General features: G+C 39.4%; 1 protein-coding gene across 3 annotated transcripts in view; it reads right to left on the minus strand.

Annotated features, from left to right (window-relative positions):
- sema3fa (sema domain, immunoglobulin domain (Ig), short basic domain, secreted, (semaphorin) 3Fa) overlaps positions 1 to 24,009 on the minus strand; it is a 68,459-nt gene extending 44,450 nt beyond the window's left edge. For 2 of the 3 annotated variants that reach the window (XM_021321915.2, XM_012873341.3), the window contains exons 1-2: positions 23,681 to 24,009; positions 21,424 to 21,572 (exon numbers count right to left, since the gene is read on the minus strand). In XM_021321915.2, coding sequence (XP_021177590.2) covers positions 21,424 to 21,535 — 112 coding nt within the window. In that variant the 5' untranslated portion in view covers positions 21,536 to 21,572; positions 23,681 to 24,009. The remainder of the gene's footprint in view (positions 1 to 21,423; positions 21,573 to 23,680) is intronic. The other variant, XM_012873342.3, reaches the window with a different exon arrangement.
- Between the last annotated feature and the right edge of the window lie 455 nt (positions 24,010 to 24,464).

Raw genomic sequence — 24,464 nt, forward strand, 5'->3', positions numbered from 1 at the left:
GCATAGTGTAATGTTATGGGTGGTTTTTCTTCCCACTGTCGCTTCATGCTTGCTCAGTATGAGGGATTGCAGCAAAGCCATGTACAATGCAGATGACTCTTCCAGTGGCTCTACGCTTCCCCAGGAGTGAATGCTGCTTGTCGGGACTTTGATGCAATCAACTGGTTTCCTTATATAGGACATTTTTGACCAATCTGTATAATCTGACCCAATCTGTATAATATGATTGAACTTGACTTTGTAAAGTGCCTTGAGATGACATGTTTCATGATTTGGTGCTATATAAATAAAATTGAATTGAATTGAATTATCATCAGAGCTGCGATATCTGAGTAGCTGTTGCATAAATATTACACCTGTTGAAAACATGCACAACATATTGCATCTGCAGAGTTTTTTTAATGCCCCAAAATGTTTGAGATTATTTAGAGAATGTTGCATAATATGTAAAGCTGAAGGCTTAATTTACTGAAAGCTAGGGCTGCTTAGTTATAGGGGGAAAAAAGGAAAATCACAATTACAAGGCTGACACTGATACTGAATTTGGACCTGAGCTGTATTTAATTAACTTAAAATAAAAATTACACTTGCAAAGTGAAATATTGCCACAAGGAATGCCATAATCTTTTTTTTTTTTTTTTTTTTTGTTGCCAAGACTGCTTTTCTGATTGTTTTGAGCAGAAAGCACCTATAAAGGTCACTTTAGTATTAACTGTACCTGTGAACTTCGGTAGAAATTGCACTGCATTGCTTGGAATAGGTTTTCACTGTGAATTTCAAGTTGGCCTACAGACCCCAGCAGGAATACAGAGCAGCTAGCTAAGCTCCAGAGTCATTGGCATTTGTGAGTTTATCGTTTCACAAAGTCCTAATGAATGTGTGTCAGAAGCCCATCTGCCTCTCTTTGGTTGACATAATACTACATACCCCGCTGATGCATGCATCCACTTGACCTCATGTCAGTGCTACACAATATGCTCCCCCTAGCCCCCCCAGTCCCCAACCAGGTACATGTCAGCGCGGACCCCCAGTCGAGCCTTGCGCACTAATGCCATACGACAGGCAGAGGACAGACTGATAATACTGCACAATGGTGTGCCTAGTTGTTGCACAGTGTGGTGAGGTCCATGGGAGAGGCATTTGTGTCCAGGCCTAATGTGAAAACTCCCTGAAGGACAACTTAAATTTCTACTAAAGCATTGAATTCTTGATTCACAGCTCTAAAATATTTATTATATATTTGTGATGTCTTTTCTTCGGTAGCTTACGTTCTCGTGTCAACCAGTTTGAAATACTTCTATGAAAATTATTGGTTTAACCTTTAAAATTAATACAGGCTTGTTGCTAGCTCCCAAATTATATGATCTTGTGACATGAATTTGTTGAGTTATGTGTTTTTCTGTGAAATTTATGAAGATCCCATGAGACTTTTGCAGACACTCTAATTAATCTCTCATGACTTTTAAACCAAGCTGTTATGACCTGGAAATATGTTAAAGCCAGAAGGTAAGTTTTATCATGAAAACATGAAAAAACTAAGATGATAAAAAATTATTTTAAGTTAAACAAAGTACACTTATACACAGATGTAACCTTATGTTGAGAAATATTTAAGATATATCCAATAAAATATCATGGCTTACTCCAGCGGATGTTGTTAATTGACACTTATCAGAAGGTCAAGATTTGTCTCTCGAGACCTTCCTTCTCGAAGAAACAAATCAATCATAACATTTCTCCAAGAATGCATTTCATCAGTGACCCAACTGTGTACTGGACAACTAACAGATCGATACAGCACTGACTTCCCTGGAGAATCTGGAGCGTAATTGCACTCAGAAAAGAAAAATACCTCCAAATCTCTTAATCTTTGCAACACAATCTCAGCAAAGAAAAAAAAAACAGCTAATCAGCAAAGTTTGTAAATCTTCTTTAGGTTCTCAAACAAAAACAAACACATAGTTCCAGACAATTGTTTCCAGATAATACCAGAGTTATCATTGGACACAATCAAGGGCCAGTATTCATGACCAAGATATGAACATTATGGTTTCAAAACCTCTATTTTCCTCTGTTTAAAGTCTTTTTAATTAGACGCCAAAGATAAAAGACCAGATAGATATAGTGACTGGAGTTTTCTTGGGATTTAACAGTCATAGAGTAACAGTATTGTTTCTCCACCATCTGTTTCTGCAAACTGATGATCAGTGCCATACATACTCTTATTAAGTTAACCCTTTGTTAAAACTAGAAGTGGTGAGCTACAAGCCACATCTCTGTTAAGAAGCTGACTTCAGGATAGCTAACCAAGCAGATATGCTGACTAATTTAGCTGCTAGTAAGTCCTGCAGAGTGGTCAGTCTGGGTAATAAGAACATCTACTTAAAATCTACCAAATATTGCAGGTTTATGTTATAAATTACCACTAAAGAAGTCTATGTATAAAAACAAATATAGATAATATATAATAATCATTTAAGTCATATTAATCTAGCAGCAATAGTAATTATTGTTTTTTACTGATATAAATGAAACCAAATGGATCTTGTTCTAGATTTGTGTTCATAAAATGTTATGTATTAAGCTGTGAGACCATGAAACTTCACCGTTTGACTCAATGTTATGATACTGTGAGAATCTCCAACTGACCAATGCCTACTTGGAAGCGTTCCAGGAAAAATATTTTGTGACCTGGATAAGAGCCTAGCCTCACAAATGTGTGATAGAAACTTTCTAGAGTTTCGTTTAAAGTGTTCGGACTATCCTGTAACACCGAAAACCTTCCCAAGAAGGGGGTCCAATGAGGCGGTGTGTCCTTCAATCTGTTCTCGGGCCAGCTGTCTTCTCTTTAGATATCATTTGATAGCAAAAAATCTGTTTTATGGCCATCTGTGCAGAGTCATGAAGAAACTAACTTCATTCAGCTGATGACATCTGTTACTTGCAAGTTTAACCCTGCTTGTTTTGTGTTTTTGGAGAAGCTGTAAGCATTAGAGGTATTTAATTAAGACTCACGTCCACTCAAACACATGCAAAAAGGGATGATTTAATTGAGCTATTTTGTAAAATTCAATTGGAAACTTGTCTGGGAGCAATGGAGGGGAAAAAGAAAGGAACCATTTGACTGCCTGAAAGCTGTAAGCGAGAGTTTGTGTTACCTTACGCATCTGCTGTCCGACTGTCTGCTTAGCATAAATAGGAAGTGAGGAATGATGACCCCAAGTCAAGGGCATTAATTTCTTTCTAAGTGCCTTTAGGATGGACATGGTCGTTGTGGGAATAAGGGGGAGTGGGGTAAAAGGAGAAGAAACAGAAGAGCTGGAGGGGGGAGTGGATAAAATGCAGACACTGGGAAAGCAATTGAACATTGTTATGGAAATAGTTAGATGTGGGAACATCTGTAAACTCGCACAGTCATATTCATGCAATCGTAAAATGTCAAACTGCATTACCTTTGAGCACATGCAGAATATCTGCTTCTTACTTAATCTGAAGCTCGAGAGAGAGGACACGTATCAAATGGTGCATGTTGTTTGTTAAAGCCTAATCTCCTACCATCTTGAAATAAGCCTTGAAACATTTTAATGTTTTAAGTATTCCCGAACAAAGCAGTAGAAAAGTATGGCAACACAAACATCTCCTTTCCTGAACCTATTCCTAAAGGATAGACCGAAGGCTCAACGAGAGAAAACATAACAGCTACTTTCATGACAGAGATGTTCAAGGCTCAACTCTAGAATCTGGGGAGTGCAATTCAAAGTCAAGTCTCTGTTTTATGGAAAGTAATTACAAGCTGAAGACAACCATTTACATTCCGAAAGGTTAAATATGTGCAGCTGAGGCAGAAAAAAATGTCATTCAAGATAAAACCTGTTAGCAGCTGTTACTCCTTTAAAGGATAATGTGAACTGTCCACCAAAGGTGGGCCCCACACTCATCTATACCCTGCAATTAAACCGAAGCTACCCAAAGGTCAGAGTGACTGACAGGCTGTACAAACCTATAGATTACTGTCTGCATATGTAATCCTTTTTTTCAAAAAACTTTTTCACGCCGACTGATGCACTCCCTCGTACCTTCTAAAACGCCAGAGCCTGTTAATTTGGCGTCTTTTGTGCTTGACAGACAGCTGGGACATCCTACTCGGTGACCCCTGTGGCCTTTTTCTCACTCGGGACCATAAAGGTCAGCATGCGGAGGATGTCTATTGAGGAGAGGATGTGAATAGCTGTATGGTTTTGGTCATATTCATATTAATGCGCTTCTCGAATGAGGATCTGACATCAACGGGGGAGAGTTCTCTGAGCGGCAGCGGGGGAATGGTAATCTACCAGATGGACAAAAAAAAAAATCAAACAACAACATAACATAAATCACGTCAAGGCCTGTGGTTCTCAGAAGCCTGCCGTGTTGAATATTGCACAGCAATTACTGCCCTCCAAGCATAAAATGGGCACGCAGGAACGCCCCTCGTTAAGATAACTGACTTTATCCGTTAGGAAAACAAAGCCCCGCATGCAACGAGTGAGAGGGTGGCTTCAGTTTCACCAGTTTGTTATTGTTGAAAGCTCTGCTCCCGCTGATCTAGAGATGGAGGCACAGAAGAAATCTCGAAGCGATCCTTTCAACGGCTTACAAGTAACATCGTACCACATTTGAGATTTAAACGTCACAAACATAACCGCTAAAAGTATTAGCCGGAAGAAGTGGCTTTGATTGTGGCAAAAAACGGCAAGAAAAGTCAGAGGAAGAGCCGAGTCTTATCAGGCTGAATGAGGCAACATGCGTGACAGTCACCCTCCATCCACTCTCACATGTGGTGCTAAAGGAGGCCAGTGATTTCACAGATCCATGGAGACTAAGAGCCCTCTTATCTTCCGCTGTCGTACCTTGTTATAAATCAGTGCTTAGCTATCCGGCCTGCGCAGATAAGGAGCCCAAATGCAGATTGCTCCACACCACAAATGGAAAGAAGCTTTTTCTCCATGAGCGCCGTCTCTCTCACCCACTACTCTCACATCCCCTTTCATATCTTTATCTGTTTTCATTCATCTGAAATGCAGACAGGTTTTTTTTTTTTTTCTTCTTTTCCGCTTTCAGTTGGTGTGCAGCCTAATATGTTTTTCTCTCTGTTTCCTTTCCAGCAGTCTGGTTACGATCATCTAACGTATGTGTGAATAATTTCCAACACTGTCATAAAAGTCAAATAAAATTGCAGAGGAAATTCTGATTCCCTCGTTGTCAGGTATTGCATGGCAAAGAATGGATGAAAAGCTAACAAACACTCATGCATATAAATTATGAAAATGCTGGTATTGAATGATTTATGATACCAACAAGAGTTATGCAAAGGTAAAAAGTTCCCAACGTCTATTTCATTCGTTTGCTGACTAGTTATCTTTGCAAGCTGAAATTAATTAGCAAAAGCTGCAAATTAATTAGCAAATGTCATTTTAAAAAAAACATCCAGACATGAATGTTGCAATGTACTGTAATGTAAGCAGAGCTAATTTGAATTAGTCTGAATTGCTGCAAATGAAAAACTTGATCCATGCACCAAGTTGATCCAAGTGTTTAGAACCTGCATTAAGAAAACTTTTCTTTCTAATAAAGTATTTCTGCCGCACAAGGAGAAAAATATCAATACTAATAAGAAGCAAGGGGAATATTTGTACCCCCATGAGTAAAAATGTGGGCACTAAGCGCAGGGCTGTCAGTGTGAGATCCATCCCCTTCAAGTGTTTAATGCCAGGTTCACACTCACTGGGCCAATATGGTTGTTCAGCGTGGCAGCCTCACCGACAACCAGTTTAATCTTCTCACTATAAGAAAATGAACTCAAACAATGACAATATACCACACATTGTCACAAATGTTGCACCCTTTTCCTCGTCACCTTCTCCACCTTTTCAGGGCCTGCTTCTAAGAATAAGAATATAGTTAACACCGACTAACTGTAAAAGAATAATCCTGCACAGATAGCTCTCCTGCAGTTACTGCTCTACTTGTTATAGTGTGCATGCAAAACCTTACTATAAACACACTTATGCTGGGAAGTTTAAAACTCATTGCACATTTACAGATGCCGCATTTAATGTATAATTCAGTAAGTTGTTGCACTTTTCCACCTGTTTTAATGAAAAATGATAAGAACATGAATATTTTATTAATTTATATAGTGGTTTTAATATGCATCCATCAATCCATTTTCTAACACGTCTTTTAATATATCATAAAGTATTATTTTTTTTATAAAGAATTGAAAAATAACTACAAATAATATAAATATAATAATAATAACAATGATGATAAAACAAAATAAAGCAACAGTACCTTCCTGCAAACTGTTAATAATGACTTACAACAAACTTGTATTTATAAAAAGAAATTCAATATTTTAGCAGGAGTAAAACAATGAATGCTTTTCTCTTTTTAGATCATAATATACATTTATTTTAATAAATAGATGGATGATTGGATGGATGGATGTTTGAGAAAATACAAAAAACAACAACAGATAATCCCATTGTAAGAATTACTTTTCAGCCAATATTCAATTCACCAAAAAGTGCAACATTCAGATTTAATAATTGTTTTTCTATTATGAGAACACAAGTATATAAGAATACATATTAGAGTATGTAAGTAAATTTTTCGAAATGTCTTTCAAGATCAAAACTTGTTGAAATCATCACATAGCAATCATTTTTGTTGATGTATTTTTACGACTTTGACCAACATATATATATGCCAGGCAGCGCGCAACCCTTCAACTAAACATTAAATTGAACTGCGCTGCAGCAGAGATAAATGGACATGTCTCCTGATTTTTCTCTGGTGTGAATGGCCGTAATGATTTGTGACTAATTAATCTTGCACAGTTGGTTTTATAGAACAGCATAATCAAGCCACAGCAGAGAAAAGGTAAACTTCACACTGTGCACAGATCCTGTGTGTTAATGACGCTGGCTATAGACTAATGAATGGCAATCATCCTATTCTCTCTAAATCTGATTACGTTTCAACAAAGCCTGTGTATGGGTTGGAGATCCTCCAGTGCCAGAAAGCATGCAACGTTTCCTCTCAGCTGAGTCGACCACATTAAAACTAGATTTGTCAGAGTTGGAATTAAAAAAGGTTCGCCTGTGCGATTCCGTGCCAGGAAACGCTGCTCAGTAAAAGGCTGTCTGTGGTCGTCCATCAACGTAGGGCAGCGAAGAACAACATCCAGAGAAGAACCGCTTCGTCCAGCCGTATGTCTAACAGACGGCGAAAGCTCAAGATCATGGGCCAGAGCAGTGACTGTTTCACCATTCATGTCAAGAGGAGAAACAGACGGGGATGCAAACGATTGGGGATGGATAGAGAGCGAGCAGAGGGAAGACGAGGAGAAACAGAGGTGCCCAGAGCATTAATGCTGCGTTGCTGTCGTTTGTGTCTCCCCGTCCGCTTCCCTGGGGACACGGATGAAGTAAATGAATGATGGACTCGACTCACACAAACGCCCCCTTTACTATTGAGTCCATGCACTCCATTCACAGGGATGAGTGAGGCGTAGACATCAACAACAACAATAACAACGGCAACATAGGAGGCCCGTACTCCCATTTCTCATTTACAAATGCAGGAACACTGACACAAACATATGGCACAAACACCACGGACGCCACTGCCAACATACCATGTGGGACACCTAGAGAAGGTTCCTGAGAACATAGCTCTGGAACAAAGCGTTGAGGCGGAGGGGCGTGACCGGGGCAGGCATGGAGAAAATCTTGGCACCGTGTCAATGCAGCCGCAACAAAGATCGGGAACGAGAGGCCGTCCGATCCCAAGAACCTATCAATGTGCTAACCCTCAAATGAGGTTTGGAAACTAAACCTTCCACCACATGCTGCCCTTCCTCTTCCATCCAATGTTTCTGTGTTGTCTCTCCAAGACACGAAGAGTTGAGAAGGTTCTCTGCCACAAAGCCTCGGTCCAACTGTGAGTTCTGACCTTCAAAGTCTGCTATCATTATCTCGAGCCACGGCAGCTAGTCTAACTCGGGAAATGCAAATCTGAATTAGAATTATCATCAAGAGATGCACAGATCACTTATTTCCTGGCTCATACAGCGAAGTGCTTTTCTTTGTGTTCTGACTGGCTCATTCTGATTTTATTTTCCAAAACCATTTGTAAAAAATGCGTGTCGTTTCAATAGGGTTGAACGACTCTATGCCTTAGAAAAGTTCAATTTCAGCATCTCCTTATTGTGCATTGAACACTGTTGCTTTGCTAGGATGATTAGCTAGGCCAAAGCAGATCTATTTGGACATAAATGTTGCTTAAACGGCTTCTTTCCAGCACATATGATCACAATATAATAACACTGTATAATATATATTCTATCATGATTATATTAGATCACTTGGTTATCTGGGAGATTTCATTCCCAGATGGTTGGAGCCTTTGATATGGGAAACAAGAGACTGTAAAAATTGTAATCTCAGGAGCAGGTTCCATTGCAGACTCCTTCAAGTAGTAAAAGGGGGACACACTTGATTCTAATGCGTGGCACTATTCAGAACGACAACACATCAAATGCAACACGCACGCTTTAAAGAGGAAGTAAACGTTTGACAAAATCCCCTTCATTTCCCCATGTTTACACCCACGTGTTTTATTTCACCACACAATCATACTTGGTAAGAGAGAAACCAGGGGAGCAGCTAAGGATATGTCTGCTTTTTATTAAGCTCAAACATAATGCTGTTTTAATGAGCTTTAAGAATGATAATTGTGGTAATTGTTTGTATGCATTTCAAAAAAAAGATGTTCAGATTTTCAGAATTTGACCTGCTGGTCACCAATCAAAGCAGATCAAGGGAAAAATCATCCAAGTCCAATCTCTGGCTGATTGACTGGTGCATCTCTAGCAATGATCAAACGTTTAGATTTAAAACTTTAAACTGTGTTAGTAACGAGGTCAGCATCCGAGAGGGGCTCAGTTTTCTTCAGTTTCATGCAGAGAAGTGGGAGAGAAGAGTAGCAAAAAGGATGAACTGCCACTCCGAAGGGAGGCATGCAGAGAAGAGGAATTCTGTGGCATTTTGAATCCGACATCTCCACTGCAGCCTCCCACAAGATCACAGTCAGGGTCAGCCGCAGGTCTCGTTGCTGCTGCGATCACCTAGACAGCTTCTTGGTCTTCATCCAGTGCAAACGCATACACACATAGGCTTACTACACTGTGACCGTAACACCTGAAAATCTCACGAGAAGAAGCAATGCTTTCGCCCAAAAACAACTTTGACGCAGTTTCAGGAGACAATAAATTTCCTATAAAATGCTGCGAAAAGCACTTAATAATTTTGTGTTGTTGAAGAGGAGAGCATATACAACATATTTTCAAGGAAAACTTTCAGCTGTCAGGTCTAAATGCCCTTCAGTGACAAATTACAACATTCCTTCCAAGACAATCAGGCAGACGACGTGCAAGTGTGATCCAAGTTGGCAGTTTTCAGCGACTCCAACAACAAACTTAGCACCGTAAGGTTATAGTCACGGCTTCGTCACAGAGCTGACCTGTGGAGGCTGTCTGAGCAGTCAGCACCTGAAGTAAACCATCTCCTCCGACACTCGCACAGAGCTAATGGGAAGCAGACACACAATTTGTGTGGAATATGCCTTTGTGCACCCACGCTGCTCTCCTGCTCTTCATTCCCAAATCCTTCCATTTATCCACGCTCTGGCTGAGATAGCAAACCTGACACTGATGCCCTATAGTCCATTAGCGCTCTCAGAGCACCGTCTGACTCTGCTACTCTGCTCCGCTCACTCTTTCCTCCTCTCAGCTCATCTTCCCGACAGTTATTATTACTTTCCCAGCCGCTGGCCAACTCGTTTTTCTGCATGTTTGACTCCTACTTATATTCGCTCTCCGAAACGTCTAGGATGCAACGAGACAGGTTTCGAAAGACATTTCAAAAAAAGCATTTCCTTTAAGTACATATTGACTTAACTCTTTGGTCTCTAATTCGGAGCAGAGTAAGGCTACAAATTAGAACAAGTTGAATATACTTTAAGAGAAACTGCTGAAGTAAGCTTCTCTGAGCTTCTCTGATGTTATCAAACTTCTAACTCCTCCAAAAATAACGTTCCACAATTGGAAGCCAAAATTAAGTTCTATGGGTATTGTGTTGATGTATATTAAAAAATAAATCCAATAAAAGCCGTGCAGATGAAAAAAAGCAACACTGAAGACTTCATAAATGTCAATCTCTAATCGGGACCATCTGGATCCATCAAGACAGAACAAAAAAAAAAAACACTTATTCCTGTAGAACTGCATGTATTCACAGTTTTTGTGTAGCTTTTTGTAATTTCTGCACAAAGTGCATCCAACGATTTCCTATATTTTTTCCATGAAACTTTTGGGGAAAGGAAGCCAAAGCACCCAAAGAAACCCCAAATAAGCTAAGGGAGCGCATTTAAATTTCACACAGCAAGTATCCGATCAGGAGTTCGAAGGACATTGAGGTTACCATGTTAATAACCATATTACTTTGCAGCCCTGACGCTACATTACACATAAAATAATTAAACATGAAGGTGTAATGTAGCAAGACAACAAAAAAACATGAAAACAAAAAAAATAAAAAAAAATAAAGAAGAAACCAACATTTTAGAAGTTTTAGACTAATTTAGTCCCCAAACTTCTGAGAATAACTCAAGTGACTCAAGGTAACTTTTCTAACATCCTGCAGTAGCTAGCTGTGCTGCAGTGCTACACAAAGAGGAAGAACAAAGGAGAAGAAAAGCCTTAGAAAAGCAATCATCATTTTCCCTGATTGTAATTAGAATGAGCAATAAATATAAACTGATATGATTGCTTGTCGACTGAAACAAAAAGACAACAAACAGTAATAATTTTTCTCTAATGTCAATACCACCAATTTAGTGAATCGTTAATAAAAAGTGAGCATAAATGGGGGGGGGGGGTATTTGAATGGCAATTATATGCAAATTATTCAGTTAGTAATTAATCTAACTAATAGATAGAATGGCAGGAAAATAGAAATGTCTTTTATTGACATTCAGGACTTGATCACTAAAATATTCAGCCCTCCTTCTAATATTTTGCATCCTGAATATATTTTGGGAAACATCTATAAGAACTATAAATATATATATATATATATATATTGCAAGCAGTGCATTTGAGAAATGTTAAAACTGACCATCATGACAGTGAGGTCAGTAACAAGATCCAAACACTGACAGACAAATGAAAATGAATGATAGCTGTCAAAGGCAAACTGGGGGAGAAGTGCCCTTGACCTGCTGTCTACTTAATTTCAGCACAGACTGAAAAAAGCCCCCCCTCCCCTTTTACCCCCAAGGAATCCAGCTTTTCAACCACATCTGGAGATAATGTCCATCCAGTCTTGGCAAAAGAATCATTCTTTCAGAGTCAGTTTCACTTCAGTCTGAAAATCAAACCGCAGCCTCAAACTCAATTGTTTCAGCAAATTTCTTTTCACATTCGTCTTGACTAAGCCAAACACTGGGTGCTGCCGCGCTCCACGACTCCAGGATTTCCTGCAACAGACGAGGCAGCAGACATCTGGGGAAATAAGCGCAAGGCGGTGATTGCATCCCTCCACCTCTCTGCGGAGGGGATCATTTGAACCTGATTCAGTTTGTGAGGAGTGACAGGTAGAGGCTGCTATGGAAACCGAACCGAAGCAGTGCCACAGATAACATTTCTTTTATTTATTTTTTTTAACAGAAGATGCTCTGTGAGCATGTGGGCACCCACACTGGCGTACACGCAGACACACGGGCATTAACGAACAACCCAGACATAGCCACATGGACCTGAAATGAATATTTAAAAAAAACTCCTCTCCATTCCTGCCTGTCACTTTAAATCTTTAGCAAAAGCACCTCTGGTAAAAAAAATAATAAAAAAATCACTATAATCCCGAACTCTGTCTCTCGCTGCAAAACCTGTTTTCTCTCTTAACTCCCACATCCTCCTGCCCCTGTGGTTTAGATCAAGTCTGTGTAGGAACTGCACTTCTTAATGAACAAAACCACACCTCTACAATCATAGCTTTTAAAAGAATATTCAGAGGTGTGGGAAAGAAAAACAAACAAACAAACAAAAACAGTCACGGACATCAGAAAACTGAATTCCTAAAAACGAGAGAATGACAAGACAGGTCTGATGTGCCACTGTGGCTTACGTCTATTTATATCCTGTCTGCCACATTTCCATCTAAAAAAGTGGCAACAGCAGGGACCGGGAGACACAAACATGCCAGCAGGCACATCCAAACAGTCACCAACACACTCACACGGATCATAATGTGCTTCAGCTGAGGGTTGTCCCTTTTAATGCAGTGGACAGACAGAAGAGTGGGGATTTTATTTATTGAATGTGCTGCAGCTGGGCAAATCTAATACAGCCACGACAAACTGGTTCAATGCATTAATCACTGAGTACAATCATGACCTGAAGCATTTGGGTTTGCATAGCTCTAAATAGGTTTGCACTATGGGTCTAGTGGCCTTTTTCTGCTTTGTGCTGCAAAATATATATATTTTTAGCAAGGACGTCACCAGACAACAAGTTCAGTTTAAGCAACTCAGCCTAAAATGCAATGATTTTGCATTGTTTACAAACTTACACTGAACGCACTGAAAGTCTTGAAAAGCCTTTAGTACCTTAATTTATTCATTTATTCTTGATCATAGGGATATTTTGAATGTTGAATGCTTAAATTCAGATGAGAGAGGAAATATGGTGGCTAGGAAGAACATTTACAACATTCATCTTTAAACATGTCACACTGAAAAACTAAAAATAAATAAAACATTTAAAAGGAGAAGTTTAACTGTTAATCTTCTAACTTCCTGCCAAAGCTGGCTAGGAAACAATGCTAATCACATTTAAGACTATTGCTGCACTTACTGTATAAAAGCTGAAAATTGACTGGGATGGTTTGTTTTACTGTATGATCTACTTATTCCTCTCAGTTAGTTCCAAAAGAATATCAATAAATATACTTGCTACACTACTAGATGTAGTTAGTATACCGTATTAGCCTATATATGATCATAGCTGTGGTTTATTTTAGACACTGTGAATTTTGTAATACTTGTTTTATTGTCACTTTTATAATTATTGTGATAAATACCCCTGAAATCCCATCTTGCCTATCACTAGTGCTAACATAACTCACAAATAAACATGAACAATTGAAGATTCAGTTTTAGTTTTGTTATTTGTATCTGATTTACTGAACCTGCCAATGCAGAACTATCCCAGTAGAAGGACAGAAATAGGATGGCCTCCTTCTGTGATTTTGTTCCCTCCACAATGAGATTGTTGAATACCAAGAGGGATTTCTGACACAGCCTTCCAGAGATCACTGGAAAAGGTCAAGAGAGATCAGAATGCTGCGTTTCCTTCCTTCCTTCCTTTCCTCCTTGTTTTGTTTTATGACAGTGGTTTAATTTTTACTTGCTACTTGATTTGAGCAGAAGATAACCCATTCCCTTTGAGAAGGATAATGTATGTTATTTTTCCGCACATTTTATTCATGGGCAATCACTGACTTTTTCTGAGACAGAAAATCTAATATTTACCAGGTACACCATGACGTAAGGACACGACAGAGTCAAAATACTTTTACTTCTGCTGAGGTACAGTTAAAAGGAAAACATATGAAGGTCAAAATAATGCATAAAAGCTCCAAACCAGATGTTTCCTCTGTTAGGGAGCTGTAAATATAAATGAGCACCAGAGAAAGGTAGAGAACGATATAAAAGATATAAAAAAAAAACAGTTTTTTCGGCTCTTCTCTCTCCAGTATTCACTGGAGAGAGAAGAGCCGAAGAGAAATAAACGGTACAGACAATGGAGTAAACAAACCGGACTTAATTTAACTATGTGAATGCGAAAAAAGAGTGAGCTATGTCACACATAAAGCCAAAACCTATGTCTGCTCTGCTACAGCAATCAAGCAATTAAACATCCATACACAACCTATTTTAAACTGAGGGCTGTACCATCTTTGCCGATTTTGTCTGATTTGATCATATTAATGAGTCCCCGCCCTCAGATTTGTAACCCAGTCTAAGCTTCCTCCATAAACTGTGGGCACTTTAAAAATCGAGGCTTCCTCTCATTTTTTTTTTTTTTTTTGGTGCATGTGGGAAAACAGTGTCCCTGCTGTGGGTGGCACGCTGGGTGCTCTCCTCCTTAAGCTCACTGCCAGCTTCTCATCAAGAGGCAGGAAGAGAGGGTAAAACGTGGCGTAAAAGCAGAGGAGGATGACGAGGCAGAGGAGAGAAGGGAGGTAAAAAGAAGGAGACAGGAGGGCCACTATATTTAGCAGTGGAGCTGTCACCTTCTGTTTTGCTCTCCTGAATAATCAGAGTTTGACACAACGTATCCTGTGGAGCAGAGGTTGCTGGGATACATCACCCTTTCTCCACCAGCATCACCTCTGAGGGAGAAACTAATTAAGCATTGTAATAATTGCTGGGGGCTTGCGTGCTACAGTTACCAAACGCCGTTTTGTCTGAAGCGTTTTTCACTGTCATGACATTTTTTCAGCTCAAATAAGAGAAATGCGCTGCACAGTTTAGCTACCAGCAGGGAGGATTTAGCATGTTTAAAGAAAATAAAAACAGTTTATTGCATCATAGCAAGAACAAATAAGAGGCATCGTGAACAAAGGATGCTGCCAACGCCTCACAAATATGCGATCTGCAAATTTATGCAGATTAGTGACAGTACGGGGCTAAAATCCACTACTCGTTTAATAACAGATGTTGATGATTTTGATTTTGAAGTTTCAGGCTCACACAGCTGGTATGTAGACAGATCCAAAGGATGATGGATGTTAACTAGCAAAAATGTCACGCTCTGGATAACTGAGAAGGCAGAGGGCAAATTAGGTTTCTTTAAAAACAAGTAAACCTGTCATGGTTTTGATATTTTTTTCTTTGAGTTATTTATTTCCGAAACTTCAGAACAGCCTCTGTCTTAGCAGTAACGATGCATGCCGCTGTCCACTCTTGCCTTAAAAAAACCGAGACAAAATAACTAAACCTTTACTAAAGATGGATTTTAGTCAGATTCTGTCTCGATACAAAAAAAAGTACATGCCGTGTCAGTGAATCTCAATTTATAACGTAACATGATGAATTGATCTACAACAGGTTTGTGTAATCCAACACTTGATTTTTACAAGTGTTGCATTACTTTGAATCAACATCATAAGATATAAAGAACTATAACAGGGATTTTAAACAAGCCTCTAAAAATATCCCTGCAACAATCCAATTAACTGCCCATTTAGATTCAAACTTCCTTTTTTTCACAGATTATCCTCCACATCTTGTGTTTCATACTGGATGTTGTGTGTAATATATGATACCCTAAAGCCACTGTCAGGGATTGCCAATATGCTTAATTAATAAATGCGGTACAAAATAAATTTTGCAGTGGTTATGATGAGTATGAGTTTAAATTAGTGTGGCTGAATTTTGTGTTATCTCGTGAAGTTTCAGTCTTTGGCAACTCATAATTAGGGCAAATAAAATCATAGAAACACTTGTTGGTGAGAACTTTTAGTCGAAACTTGCAACAAACATAGGTGGCTTCATGCAGCTTCATCGTCTTTCTAAACCAGAGTTAAATTAATGGATCATAAAAATGCAATCAGGTGATTTAATTATTTCTTTTTTAATATTTAAAGGTCATAGCTACAACTTTTTTATCAAAACGATTAATTTTTCAATAATACACCTACAGAGCATCTAGAGTGGGGCAGAATAAAAGTATTAATTTTACTGAAAATACATAGTATATAAATAATTGTTTTATCAATTTTGACAGGTCCAAGAATATATAAATATTTAGTTCTGGTTATAATGCCAACGTCGACACGAAAGGATTCTGCACAAATGAGAATAGTAGGTTGAAATCAGGTGAGACGGAGCTCAAGCGTCGCCAGATTGTAGTAGCTCCATGATAGCGATGAGAAATCTTCTTCCCCATTATTACATTTCTCAGATGTGAGTGGACCAAAAAAGAAATAAAACAAGGGTTAACATCGGTCAAGCTTTTGAGCGTTGGTGCCGGCTTAAGAAGCCAAAGAAGCTCAGAAGCCGAGCAGAGGTTGTTACTTTCCTTCTGGATAGGTAAGTTAAATGTTTGCTAATGCTAACCAAAGGTCCTGGCAACCAGCTGGCAAACAGTACAACTACTGGCCAGGAGGAGTTAAACACGTAGCCATCTCCTTTAAAGCTACAATGCATCTAAGATTCTTATTTATATGATTTTCATAAAGTATCCCCATTTAGAGTAAAAAAGATTTTATTACAGCGTTATTGCAAGGACTTGTCTGCAGCAAAACTAAAGAGAAGGAAGTTTTCTGTGTCAAGTAGAGATGCAACAAGAAATGTCTGGTGACCTTGATCGGACTGTTTTCAGCGGGTCGTTGATCGGTCGATTGGTTGCTAAAGGAAGAAACCTTAAATGTGGCTATTTTCAGCATTAGCTAGGTGTTTAAATTATAGTCAGAGGCTGCACAGAAAAGACAACGCGACTTTGCTTCTGTTACAAGTAGCTTTTGCACGCTGCAGGAATGCTCGAATGCTACATTTTGAATTCAAAAGAGACACCAGAATCAGATACAAATCGGCATCAGCAAGGTCAACACTTCACATAAATTTAAAACTGGATCTCGGATCGATGCCTTGTTAGCGTCAGCAATGTCAAAGTTAGCAAAGGTGCATGTTTTCATACCCCTTTAGCTATTTGGGGATACAACTCAGGCATGACAAGCATGATTAATGTTTTCCCTTTGCCAGACGAGCCCAATAAATGACAACACTACAGGGCCACCTACATGGAGGAATGTCACGGCAGCTTAACACGGGGAAGCTAAAAGTCTCTCACAAATCTGCCACGGGGACATGAACTGTAGAAACCGCCCATTGTTGGGAGGTTAAAAACAGCAAGTAAAAACTCAGCGGCAGCACCTTATTAGAAGATGAAGGACACGCCGCCATTTCTGATCCTCGCCCTGAGAACTGTCAGGAGAGATGAGCGTGATAGTGCAGTCTTTGTTCGGGCGTGACAACCATCAACTCATTACATGCCAGAGAAAGACTGTCCAAAGGAGAGGGTACTACAAAGGCAGAAAGAACATAAAGACTGTCCGTGAAAATTAGTTCAATTACAGGTCTGCTTGGCTTTATCTTCCTTCTGCAGGCTTCTCCCCACAGCTAACCTTGCACCCAGGTGTTCTGCCCTGGACTACAAAGAGGCCAAAGAAAAACAGAGTTAAACACTTTCAAATGTGCCGGAGGATTGCCCTAACAAGCTATTACTTGTTAATACGGTGCCATTCTCCCACAGTTTGAGGGCAGTTAACCTCGGGAGTGACTGGCTTCTGTTTGAAGGGTCGAAACCTTTCTGAGCCCTGCGCACCGAAATAGCAGGTGATTATAGACCTTGTTTAAAAGTAACTATAGGAGTTCTCAGCAGCTGATACAAGCCAGTCTAATTTGCCCTTTTTTGTGTCCAGTCTAGTTTTGTGCAGGTATGTAGAGAACTCCCTAAAAAGTTGCACAAACGTTAGCCCTTTCTTCCTGCTTTTTCAATAAAATCTTAAAATGAAAATATAGTGTTAAATCCCCAGCTACTTGTTTCAATTAATCCTGATAAAGATTAATCGTAGCTCTCTGAAATTTAAGTGTGCATCTACATTTAGTTTCTTGGCTCTTTTGAAGTCCAGAGTGATGATCTGCTTTAGATGGGTAATTAGAACAGGCTATTTGGCCATGACTGTGTGCACAGTCAAGGAATCCGCCTTTGATTGCAGCGCTCACAACGTAAACACATTTGGTACACAATATAAAACACCATGTTTTTTTTTTTTTTTAGAAAAAAGTAAAGGGGGAGGTCTTATCCTCCGTAGGCTCACTAGATTTTCAACACATGTAATAGCTGTTAGTAAGTGTGACACAGTAAACCTTACCTGACCTGCAAGCATTTTCTTATACTGATATGTCAAAGACCAATGCAAGGTAATGCACAACTGTGGAGTTGGAGGAAAAAGATTACATTTGAAAATTTCAACAAGAACAAGAAAAAGGAAATTGTGGCACGTATATGCATTCAAGTCAATACTTTCTAGAACCACTGTTTTCCTGTGTTATAATACAGCTGGAAATCTTTTGGGGGTATGTCTCTACAAGTTGTACACATCTAGAAACGGCCATTTTTGCTTTTTCTTCTTTGGGAAATATCTTAGGTTCAGTCAGATTGGATGGCGAGCGCCCGTGAACCTCAATTTTCAAGTCAGTTTAGTGGTTCAAAGTTGGATTTAGGGTTGAACTTATAAGTAAGAAATTCATTTACTGTCCAACAATGGGAAAGTTTGGGTGAGAAAGTGGCAAAGACACAAAGAGGTACACACAATAATTTGTGATGAAAAAAGAACAAGCTACTTTAATCTAAAGTTAGTTCTAGAGAAATGTCAAGAATAAAAAAGTAGTAAAGTAAATACCAGAGTAAATATTGCACAGGTATTGATAATATGACATACTCGGGTTTAAAAAACAAACAATGAAATATTTAAGTGTCACACTGAATATTTTTTTTTACAGAACTTGAGATAATATAATATGCACTATGCATAATAGTTCAGCAGCATCTCGAAGTAGCCAAGGTGTGTGCAAGTTTACTGTAGTATCTGGGAGACATCTTTGACTGGGCCATTCGAACACATTGATAAGCTTTGATTTATATCACTCTGCTGTAGCGCTAGTTGTTGGTTTAGGGTCGTTACTGTGTTAGATGGTAAACCTTTACTTCAGTCTCAAGTCTTTTGGAGCATATAACGTGTTTTCTTCCTAGATTGTATTTGGTTTCTCCATCTTCCCATCAACTCCAAGCTGCTTCTCTGATTATACTGAAGAAAAGCATCCCAACAGCGGGGTGAACTGTACAGATGTTGTTTTATATGTGAGCTTACCGGTTGTCAATCTACACCCAGTTTGTTATTTCAGCTGCTTTTTGCCATTAGGGAAAATACAGTCAGCTTTCGAGGGTAATTTGTACGTCAAGAGCCACAGAAGAAAAGGTAAAGGGAGAGGTCTAGTGGTTAATGACACACCTTTGAATCAGCTGAAAGGAAAATGACTCAAAAGACAGGATATATAACATGGCTTTGGGGCTGTAGAGATAATTAATTTACTTCATCTCATCAAGGAAATCAAGTTTACTTTTTCAAAAAGGGTAAATAGGGCACAGCGGGGTGGAGCACCGGACCCATGTTCAGAAGCCATCCCAGGTTTGAGTACTGGCTTGTGGACCTTCACCGTATCTCTCTCTCCCACCCACCCTCTCTCTCTCAACCCCGTTTCCTGTCAGCTTACTATGAAATAAAGGCTACTAGTGCCAAAGCATAAAAAACAAAAACAAAAGAGGGAAATAATGTATCCAACTTTAATGACAGAGATGTTAAATTAAAAAACTGTAGCCTATGACGATGAAAAGAAAAACGCCGACATCACCTCACACAAATATGGTGCAAAAGTGCTGTTATATCACAGTGATGCTTTTATGTAATTTGTCAGTTGTTTTTTCAGTATTTTTATCATGCATATTAATGCACATCTCAGATGCAGCCTAATGTGAGTGTGAAGTAAGGAGTGGGTTTTTTAAGCATTGTCCTTACACTTAGATCCTCTACTTGTGTCTTTCCCCCCCCCACCTTGTAAAAATCACGTTTAGCTCCATCTATGGTTCATTGTGAGTGGCTCTGAGAGAGGGGAAATATGAGAAAGGCAAATGTACACTGTAGGTGCATGCTGTAGGTGCAAGTAAAAAAGAAAAAAAACTTGAATGGCAGCCAAATGTAGCAAACATTCTCCTCTCCTCGCCAGATTCATAAAATGTAAATAATCTGAGGAAAAGAGACCTTTAGGAATAAGCATGTATTCAACAAATCCAGCGATTCTCTGCTACTGATTCCATCAGCTGCTACATTTCCTTACTCCAAGTTATGATGGAAATTAAAATGCTTATTGAAAAACAACATTGTTTACATTATCACAAGGCACTTATCACAAGAGATAGCTGCATTACGTTGCTATAATGAAGGCTAAAGCCAAGTGCTTTGTTAAGTACACCGGCACATAAAAAATTAATAAAGCATTCCTAGTGGAGCAGTGCAAAAATCAATACAATTAGGGGGTCGCACAGATTGGGTGCATTATTAGTCTCAAGCCACTTGAAGTTGCTCCGTCATGCATAAAGTAACCTCCAGAACTAATTAAAAACAAACAAACAAAATTAAGATAATAGAAAACAAATTGACAATTTCCAGCAAAGTAAATGTGAGACTATCAGTGTGTAAAAAAAACCCGCTGAGAGAAAAGGATTGCTCTCAAAGGTTGAAGCATAAGGAAGAATTGAAGGGCATTAATCGAGTACAGCCCTCCATCAAGGCCAATGCCCTATATTGTGATTTTGAGAGAATCTGCAACAAAAGTTAATGGGTTCTCCCTGTGGCCATGCTCCACCTCTTGACCTACTTCTATGAACCATAAGTGGAGTCCTTGTTTGGTATGGCCAAAACAGACAAACAAATCGTTAGGAAAACATACTTATGCATCGATAGTGGTAATTAAAAACAACTGATGTCAGACATTCCAGGATCATTGTTGTTCTCGGCATGCATCGCCTATTATTCATCTGTACAGAGAGAGGTTTAGCTTTCAAGGCTTTAATGTGCCTCAATTTTCACACGTGAGCAAACATCAGACTAACAGTACTCAAGAGTGGGGATCTCATAAAAGGAGACAGACCCGTACCCAGAGCAATATTAAACTCTTCAGCGGAGACAGGTACAATAAAACCTCGAGGACAGTCTTGGACGGCGTGTCGACAAAGCGGCAGAAACAGCTCTGCTGGGACCTATTTTAACAGGACAGTTCAACACACAGGCTCTCATGCTGGCACCGGCCGACATTCATAACATGCTGGATGTGCACCCGGAGTACGTGCACAGCCAAGTGTTAAATTTGACTTGATTTCAGAAGGGAGCCGAGGTCACACAAAGGCTTGTTTGGGGGGGGGGGGAGAAACTAATAACAGCCGTGCAATTTAATGAAGACAAATTCAACAGCCCTGAATAGTCCGGACAATCAGCCGCACATCTCATTATTCTCACACACAATCAAACCCCAGTTAAGCTCCGGCTGAACAAGAGTCAGGGCTACAAGTCCTAAATTCTGCTGTTGCCAGCCATTAACCCATTCCAGACAGAGAACAAAACGGAGAGAGCGTTGCGCCAGACCCGCAGATGAAACACAAGGAGGTCACAGCGTTTTTTTTCGGTGCCTTACCTTTAAAGGACAGGAAGATTCTGGGTGCAGACAGAGGCTCGTTGGAAGGTGGCAGCCCGCCTGATGATACGGCCAGGATGGCCAGCAGCCAGGACAGTTTGTCCCACAGCATTGTCCCTCTGTTTGTTAACAGAAGAGACGTTCTGTAGCTGACAGACAGACAATGGTAAATGTAAAAAAAAAATAATAGATCCTTAAAGTTGTGAATGCATGCACACAAAGATATTTCACTAAACTATTAGTTCTTGTCTGTTGGAGGAAATGTGAACTCTGTACAAGGCAACATGGCATGAGGTGTCATAAGGCAAATAAAATAAATAAAAAATCTGGAAGTTACAGCCCTAAACAAGTGTCCTATTGCTTACTACTTCCTAGGTCAATGGCAATAAGATAGTTGCATACTTTAAGCACTGTAAAAGAATATAGCACTGCACAGCAGTTGGTCGATGGAAGGTAGCTATTTTATTTGAAACTTTTGATAGAATAGTTATTTCTGTCTACCATTTAAACAGTCTTGTCTACATTTAATTCAACTGATTTTATTTAACTTATATATAGTGCCAATTCACATTTGATAGTCAGTTCTATCAAATCGTACAGACAAACTGGTCTAAAAGTTTTCTGTCTGAAGAAACCCAGCGGATTGCATCGAATCAATGACTCGCAGCGTTCACTCCTCTTCAAAGAGCACACAGCGACAGTGGACAGTCGCTTGCATTGTAATGTTGATTTTGCAGCAATCCCTCATACCAAGCATGTATGTTGTGACAGTGGAAAGGAAAACTCCTCTTTAACATGGAGAGTTTCAGTCTATTCAATATTTTAAGTTCTTAATGTTTCGAGTATAATTTTTGTTGAAACTTTTTTAATTCTTTTTTCGGGAATTTGGTCAAGGAAGTGGGGATATAATCTGTTGTGTATGGGAAGGGAAGTGCTCGCTCAGAGCTTTATTAGTTTGAAACTGCCTCTGCTCAATATAAACTTTTATATGTTGAAGTGAAGGAAATGAAACCTCAAGGTAAAAACCTGAACTGTTATCATACCTTTCCATCTTTGGGTGCAGATCTAACAAGGAAAACAACATGCAAGGTTGGTTGCATTTTTTTTTTATTACATAGCCAATTAACTTGAATCATAAGCAATGATTATTTATTCATTTTAGCAAAGAATGTCAACTACAATTTTGATTTCATCATGAGGTCTTGCCTCTTTTCTGTTTTCTGTCTGCTGCTTTTTATCATGAACCAAGAATTGCTCCACCTGATGTTTGCCTCAGCACTCAATAAAATCCCGGAGATTGTTCACACATCTAAAACAATAAAACATATTTGCTACTAACATATACAAAAATTAAAAATGAAAAAAAAAAAAAGAGACAATGCAGTATTTCCCCGATAGTAGGTTGGAAAGAGTTGCTGCCCCTTAACCCTGGCGCGCACTAGCTGCGCTCACAGATTAAATCACAAAGCGCATCAGCATGCTGTCATCCGCCACAAAGAGAGCTTGAGATAATATCCTCAAATGACGGTTCCGAGGACCATCCAATAAATCAGAGTGTGGACGGATTGTGCAAAAAAAAAAAAAAAAAAGCGAGAGAAAGAAACAAAGAAAAACGTGCATAAACATGCTTGATGATCTGGGTTTGGAAACAATAAAACAGTGTTAGCGAGGGGGGATTGCGATGTAATCATCCATGTATACCACCACTGATCTACTTGTGCACGTGGATCAGAGTTTGAGATCAAATTGTCAGTCGGGGCTTAAGATCAAGTTCCACACTGAGCCCCAGAAGGCAGTGCTCCAGCATAGCCGTTAAACAAAATAAAGCCCGACTGCATGGGCTCTGAGTTGGGGAGGACATGATCCACATGTTATATAGGAGCAAAATCTGACATTTTTATTAAAGCAGAATTATTGTCTGAAGGTTGGATGTGTGCAGCTTGAAATCTCTGAACGGACATGCAGCTGAAACTTTAAATGTCCCCAAAAAAACGCACAGAGACGCGGACAATGACGCGCGGCTTTTGCGCCTGGCGTGATTTTCAACAGTGCTTCGTTAAAAAGCGACCTCCCACGCCTTTTGGGAGGCGCATCAAAAATATAAAGCTTAAGTATTTCGATAAACGTCCAGATCATCTTGTAAATCCTCGTGTGCACCATGAAAGCAACTATTTTTTTCATCCTAATACTTTAAGCGCGTACAGCAAAAAGGATAGTTGCCATTTTTCCATACAACACTACCATAATAGACACCTACCTCCTAGATGCGTCCAGAGATTTTTGCACTACTGCTGGTCACCATTTAAAACCATCCACCCGGATTGTTTAAGCTGCTCTGTCGGCAGGCGTATCCGGCGCAGATCCTGCACGATTATCCCAGAGCCAAAACAAAGCTTGGATTTAAATTACCTTCACGGAGCCCCTTAAAACTTCAAGTGAGCACTTTATTGCACCAGTAGATTCCGTGATTTTCACCCTCGAAAAGGTGAAGAAAACAGAAAACAAAAGAGTTTCTCTTGGAGACAATCGTCAGAGGGGAGATTCAACCCGTGCGCAGCGACGCTCAAGTCTGGAGTGGAGAGGAGCGGATTTCTGCAGGTGGAGAGGCTGAGGTCTGCCCGGCTGTGGACACACCCATGGGGGAGGGAACCTACCTTAGCAGCCCTCCCCAAAAATCTCATAAAATCCGACATTTTTTATCAGATACCATCCTTCATCTTTTCTGATTCACTCTCTACTTTCAGAATGTTGAATTTGAGTTTTTAATCCTTTTCTTGGATCATTTATATTACATAATTTGTAATCTGGAACAGTTAATTTTACAGGCCTTAGTCTTTTTTCTGTATTTCTCATTGTCAGTAAGGAGCAAACCACATTTTCCACATATTCAAACTGCATTTTAACAATAAAGAGAGGGAACACTGCTGCGTTTGGTGTTGAGCCAAAAGTCATTCAGTTTGCTTCAAAATGAAAAATCTGGTCCAAAAATGTTGAAAGTAGATCCTGAAATAAGACATGTGGTTTCAGTTTATTTTCATTAC

This window comes from Fundulus heteroclitus, chromosome 20 (genome assembly GCF_011125445.2).
Source record: "Fundulus heteroclitus isolate FHET01 chromosome 20, MU-UCD_Fhet_4.1, whole genome shotgun sequence".
In the NCBI taxonomy this organism is placed as follows: domain Eukaryota; kingdom Metazoa; phylum Chordata; class Actinopteri; order Cyprinodontiformes; family Fundulidae; genus Fundulus; species Fundulus heteroclitus.